We start from the raw sequence: 6,528 nt of genomic DNA, 5'->3' as shown, positions 1-6,528 counted from the left end.
TTTAATTTCACTACTTGCTTGCGGAGTCTTCTCTTTCTCTATGTCGCAGAAGAACGCTTCGATTCTCTCCAACTTTCTGCCAGCACCTGCCAACGTCGCCATTTTTAATGTTCCCCCGCAGCATAACAAACGCCTCAACTTTTGTCAGAAAAAATATTAAGTTGTACGCTTAGTAAAATCGAGGTTAAAATCAATCGGTTAAAATTCTTGCTCTTTGCGAACGACCCAACCTTTTACTTTAGAAGAGAAAGAGAGTATCTTCCCTCATGTACAGCTAGCTAAGCTTTATACGTAGCTATACTATAGATTGTATAGAGGGCTATAATCTATGGTTATTAGTACAATTTAAACTCTAGTGCACAGACTAACGTACGAGAAGCCATACAATTGCACGTAAGAGTTTGCTACTTCAGTGGCGGATCCAGGGGGGTTTCATTGGTTTCCACGGAAACCCCCTTTCAAATTGGTATTAATAAAATTATTTACAATCATGCATTAATCAACTACAGTTGTTAAAAACATACTTTGTACTGCTATACATCCTCTTCTTAACCAACTAAGAGTTCTCTTAACCACTAAAGGTAAACAAGTTATGTTAAGCTAATCATTTGTAGCGAAACATGCCCAAATACGTGCATTTACTACTGGTGGGCACCAATTAGAATACGACGGAAATGAGTTGCAAACGGAAGCATGGTAACATTACCTCTTATTTTACTAAGAAAAGCAAACCAACAAGTAAGTTAATTTTTAGTTAATGGTAGTGGAATTATTGACCCCCTCTTAGGCTCTTATTTTAGTCAATAATGGAATTTCCCAATTGAAGTAATAGCTCAACAATTTACTGAACTATCTGGCCATATAACTACATAGCTAACCTATCTAACTTCATGCCTATGCTTTTCCTGGCTTGTTGCATATAGGTGATGCAAGGTGTGTTGAGGTGGGTGCTATCAGCACGGCTGTGACAGATATGCCAGGATCTTTAGCAGATCGCATGCAGACTGGAACCACTAACTCAAGTCAGATCGAGCCTGTTTCACAGTTTGTTGACAGTGATGATTGTCAAATGATTGAGGATGAATATGAGGCTGATTGTCTTGGCATTGTTAACAATGACATCCAAGCAGTTGAGTATGGTAGTGTAGGGTCTAACAGGCAATTACCATCAGATGCAGATTCTGTATCAGACATTATTAGTGATGGTGGTAATAGTAGTGGTACAGAAATAATAACAGATATCAACACTTTAGTGGTACACAACAATAATTGTATGGTAGACGTCAATGCTTCAGCAGTTGAAACCAGTTCTGCAGTGGCAGGAGCTGTGGCTGTCACTGAATGTGACATTGGTAAGCTACTGCAAAGTGGGATCAATGTGCAAAATCTCAGTAGGGAGCATATATTTAAAATTTTGTCTTGTGAGCCAAATTCTAATGCTTCTTATCCACGTACACGACCTTATGGGTCTGGTTCTTACAGGCAGTTTCAGCCAAGCTGGCTGAAGCAACACCCATGGCTTCACTACAGTCAGCATGTTGATGGGGTATTTTGTCGTGCATGTGTATTTTTTACTCAGCTTGAAGGTACTGTTGGTGGACAAGCTGCAGGGCAGTTTGTTTCAGTACCTTTCAAAAACTGGGTTGTACGGTCACAAAAAATGAATGCACATGCAAAAAGAGATTATCATTTGACTGCAATGACACGGATGAAAGAATTTCTTACCAGGTATAAAAACCCTACAAAATCAATTGATATAGCTTTTGAAAGAGAAATGCAGCGGCGAATAGAACATAACCAAAAGGTACTAGAGTCACTTTTCAGAATTACATTGCTCTGTGGGAAGCAAGGGCTTCCTTTGCGAGGTCACAGGGATGATAATATCCCTTGGTTTGAGGAAGAAGAAAGCAGTAATGTGGGAAATTTTGTTGAGTTAGTCAAATTTCGAGCAGAAACTGATGAAATTCTTCACACACACCTTGAGAATGCTCCAAGAAATGCTCTGTACACATATAAAACCATTCAAAATGAGATGATAGATATCATAGGTGCACAAATTCGCAATAGCATTTTAACTGAAGTTAGAAAGGCAAAGTATTTCTCAGTTATTGCAGATGAAGTAACAGATGTAGCCAATAGGGAGCAGTTGTCTATTTCAGTGCGCTACTGCTTAGATTTCTCTGTAAAGGAAGTGTTTTTAGATTTTGTCCAAGTAGAAAGGATTACTGGAAAGAGTATTGCAGATGCAATATTGCAAAAGTTTTCCTCCTGGGAGCTTTGCCTTTCTGATTTACGTGGCCAGTGCTATGATGGAAGCTCAAATATGGCAGGAGCTAAGTCAGGTTGTAAAGCTCTTGTTCAGGAACAAGCTCCTATGGCACTGTATACACATTGTGCGGCCCACCAGTTGAATTTGTCAATTGTTGCTGCATGTAAGGTTCAAGCATTTAGAAATGCTGAATCGTGCATTGGTGAAATATCTAGGTTTTTTAAATTTTCACCAAAAAGGCAACAACTATTTGACAAAGTTGTGGAGTCCATTAATCCATTGCCAAAGGCAAAAAAGCTCAAAGATGCATGTAGAACAAGATGGGTTGAACGCATAGATTCATACATTGTTTTCTTAGAGCTTTTTCCATCAGTGCATATGACTCTACAAGCCATCAGTAGTCCAGGTCAGTTTGAAGACCTAGGGACAAATTGGAACTGGGATGGGGAAACCATTTCCAAAGCCAATGGATTCTTGTATCAACTTGAATCTTCCCCTTTCTTGATTAGTTTCAAGATACTACTTGAAGTTCTGTCATCACTCAGAGCATTAACTTTGAAGTTGCAGATGCAGGCTATTGATGTGCTATATGCTTATAAAGAAGTTAAAAATACCATCAAGTCTCTCAAAGAAATGAGAGAAAATTCACAGAGAGAATTTAATAAGATTTTCACAAGCGCTAACAAGTTAGGTCAAGATGTGCATGGTAGTAGCTTCAGATTAACCCAGCCTCGAATTAATAGAAGACAAGTCCATAGAGATAATGCTCAAGCATCCAGCACTGAGGAGTACTACAGAATTTCTTATTATAATGAATTCATTTCCCACATCATTTCTGATCTACAAGACAGGTTTATTGAAAACCCTCTTCATGGTTTTGGACTGCTATATCTTCTGCCTACTGAGTGTTGTAGTGACAATGCAGAAGATAGTGAAGATGATGTCCCTGGAGTTCTTTTACAGGCTGTGGATTTCTATCAAAATGATATACCACATGCTCTAATGTTTCCTACAGAATATCGCATGTGGGTCAGAATGTGGAAGCAAAAGCAATCTGGAGATGAATTACCTAGAAAGCTTATTGATGTCTATAAGGCTTGTGATTATTTAAATTTTCCCAACATACATATCCTACTTCAACTTGCACTGACGCTTCCTATAACATCATGTGAAAGTGAGAGAAGTTTTAGCCAGCTAAAACTAATAAAAACATCACGACGTTCCACTATGATTGCTGATAGACTGAGTGGTCTTGCTATCATGAAAGTCAACAGAAACTACTGTGATAAACTGTGCATGGCAGAACTTGTAAAATCATTTATGGAAAGGCATCCTCGTAGAATCAAACTGCCATTCATTCTTTCTGACTAGCTAATTCCTAGACATGTAACTAACTAACTGTAATTATAAATGCACATACGTAGTTAACTACATAGCTACCCAATAATTAATGATTTATCAACACATGTAAAGTATTCTAGTATATTATATAGCTATAACTTTGAAAAGCTCACTAATAACTAGCTAACTACTAAGTTTGCTAGCTCATAATTGATAATGGTTTACAGGTATCGTCTGGGATCTACTACCGATGGAAACCACCTTTCAAAAATCCTAGATCCGCCACTCTACTTAATATCATTTCAGCCCTTCAGTACACTCAGACTTACTTCAAAGATTCTGTTGAGCAGCCTGCAACTGTCAGCACCCAACTAAATTACGTTTCAGATTGCCGCATCTCTTGAGTGATGATTTTAAAAATTTTCCTGGTGGAGGGGGGGCCTGTCCCCAGACCCCCTTGAAAATACGCTACAATTGCTATACCCTCAACTGTGGTGGCCCACCCAACTCTATTTTGCCAGAGCTGGCCCTGCTTGGTAGTCTTGTTCGCTTACACTTTGGTTCACACTTATCAGATTTGATCAATTTAATTGTTCAGGACAAGTAGTGCAATCTGGATACAGAGGCAGAGATGGTTTCAGTACCCACGGGTGATTAGTACTGTGAGCAACTGGCAATCTGGCTCAGTGCCCGAGACATGCTGAAACATGTATACACGTAGTAGCTGCTGTAATAAATGAAGGAGTTGATTATATAATTAGATACAGAATTTTGCATGTATGATCAGCTTTGGCTACACATCATGTGCAATTCCCACTGAGCCAAACTGGAAATTGACAAATAGCTACACCAAAATCTTTTAAGTGCATTCTATGTAAGTAATTATGCATCAGATGTAAAGCAAAGCACACATCACAATGTCGATCCCATTTGCTGTAGTGTCATACTCATACATTATGTAGAGTCGTTTTTCTATGATAAATTGTGTGGGAATACTACCTTAAATAGACATGTACTTCTTGTAGCCAATATAGCTCCTAATGGCATTCAGTCCCCTTCATTGACTCGTTGTCAATAATCTCTCAACGGACCACCCTATAGTTTGTGGCTGCTGATAGTAAAATATCTGAGTTGAGTTAGCTACATATACGTATGCTGGTGAGAATTTTATACATTTATTCCAGAAATTTTATTGCAGTTGTAGTGGCACAATGGATCCTAGCCACTACTGCTATGATCCAGTAGCAGTACTGGCTATACTGGATGGTAGCTTCATTGGTTTTGTATACATAATTATGTGTTGACCTGGTTATAGTGGTACTCCTCTGGTAAGAGTAGAAATGTGTGTGCTGAAGCTCCAACAGATACTGTAGAAAATGTATGGGAGATGACTGAGTTTCCCAGTTCGCTGTGTATAGAAAATTGTTCCAGCTCATCGATAGAATGATTTTTTGCTTATTGTGAGATGACACATAACAGCCTATAATATTATTTAGTTTTATGGTGATCCTGTGTAATTCATAATACAAAGTGACGTAATTATGCAAAGGTTGCTTGTTTTTTGTTTTGTGCCATGGTTACCAATGAGAGTGTCTGGAAAGCCACCCATTTGTTTGTTTAACTATTACTAGCAATTACAAATTGTGGTAAACCTATTATATCAAAACAGCATGTAGCATTTTTCAAGCTGTAATAATTTGTTATTACACATATAGGTATATTGATCATGGGATTAAAGTTTGGTGCATGGGTTAATTTCTATATTCTGCAAGACAACAAAAACTGTGAAGTGTGTGATAGAATTTTCAGTGGATGCAGATAATATTCATGTAATAATTCTACCTTTAGCTATACCAGTTAAACTGCATAGTACAAACTGAAAATAAAATTATTGCAAAATTCTACAGTAATTTGAGCTGAAGTGTAACCATATTAATTTAAAATTCCATAGTAACTTCAAATCAATGACAGTAAAAGTGGCACGTGTCAAACTTATATTACATGCCTAACTGCAAAAACTACCGTAACAGGTGATATGTACTAATACAGAAAATGCACCAGAAATGTAAACAAATTACCTTGAAATTTCCGCATAACTGGAAATCACCTGGACAGGTGGTATGTACTAGTACAGGAAATGTTCCAGAAATGTGAACAAAGAACTCCTTAACAAAATTTGGTTGTGGAATTTCCTGCACAACTGGAAATTAGATGGAAGAGTGATATGTACAAGTACAGGAAATGTGTCAGAAATGTAAACCAAAAATTTCCTTGACATTTCCAGTTCCAGGAAATGTGACATTTCCTGCATGAGTGGAAATTGCCTGGAAAGGTGGCATGTATTAGTGCAGGAAATGTGCCAGAAATATGAACAAAATATTCCTTGACATTTTTGTTAGTGGCATTTCCTGCAAAACTGGAAATCACTTGGAAAGGTGATATGTACAAGTACAGGAAATGTGTCAGAAATTCAAACAGAAAATTTCCTTGACATTTCCTGTACCGATATAACTGCCGGAAATGTGGTATTTTTTGCTGTGTAAATAGGTTAGATATAGGCTACACATAGCCTTTTCTACACAGTCTATATAGTGACAACATATTTGTAGATCAGTATAAACTAGCTTATCGGTCAGCATTAAGCGGATAGCGTAATACTAACTACATCGCTAAGTATTTACTTCTGGCCATTCACAGTAGCCTATCCGCTAGTACTAAGCAGTAAAGCAGCAAAGGAATTAATCCTACGCAACTACAATAGCCTCCACCACTGCTAGTTCACACAAGTACACATGTTTTGTAAGCATTCTATTAAATTAGTGCATTCGCGAACTCTGTGACTTTGTAGGAAGAGCAGCTTCAGCAGTTTTAGCTTGATAATGGTGTTTCCAGTGGTACAGGAGCTAGATAATGCCTGG

At 37.9% G+C, this 6,528-nt stretch overlaps 2 protein-coding genes across 2 annotated transcripts; both read left to right on the top strand.

Moving 5' to 3' along the window:
• Positions 1–651: 651 nt before the first annotated feature.
• LOC136246325 (uncharacterized) lies at positions 652–1,584 on the top strand. Its single transcript, XM_066037720.1, has 3 exons — positions 652–738; positions 924–1,529; positions 1,580–1,584. The coding sequence occupies exons 1-3, from the start codon at positions 675–677 to the stop codon at positions 1,582–1,584; spliced, it is 675 nt and encodes a 224-aa protein (XP_065893792.1). The 5' UTR covers positions 652–674.
• Positions 1,585–1,966: 382 nt separating this feature from the next.
• On the top strand, positions 1,967–3,640 carry LOC136246324 (52 kDa repressor of the inhibitor of the protein kinase-like). The gene has a single exon (XM_066037719.1). It carries the CDS (start codon positions 2,033–2,035, stop codon positions 3,638–3,640), a length of 1,608 nt encoding a protein of 535 aa, XP_065893791.1. The 5' UTR covers positions 1,967–2,032.
• Positions 3,641–6,528: the final 2,888 nt, after the last annotated feature.

Source organism: Dysidea avara, chromosome 2, assembly GCF_963678975.1.
Source record: "Dysidea avara chromosome 2, odDysAvar1.4, whole genome shotgun sequence".
Classification (NCBI taxonomy): Eukaryota; Metazoa; Porifera; class Demospongiae; order Dictyoceratida; family Dysideidae; genus Dysidea; species Dysidea avara.
The sequence above is the reverse complement of the archived record's forward strand: the minus strand, read 5'-3'. Positions and strand labels throughout refer to the sequence as shown.

What these genes read in the sequence shown, in the direction of transcription:
- LOC136246324 (XM_066037719.1), top strand. Translation starts at nt 2,033, where the DNA reads ATGATAGATATCATAGGTGCACAAATTCGCAATAGCATTTTAACTGAA.
- LOC136246325 (XM_066037720.1), top strand. Translation starts at nt 675, where the DNA reads ATGAGTTGCAAACGGAAGCATGGTAACATTACCTCTTATTTTACTAAG. An exon ending in TAAGAAAAGCAAACCAACAA is followed by an intron (nt 739 to 923) that starts GTAAGTTAATTT and finishes TGTTGCATATAG; the next exon opens with GTGATGCAAGGTGTGTTGAG.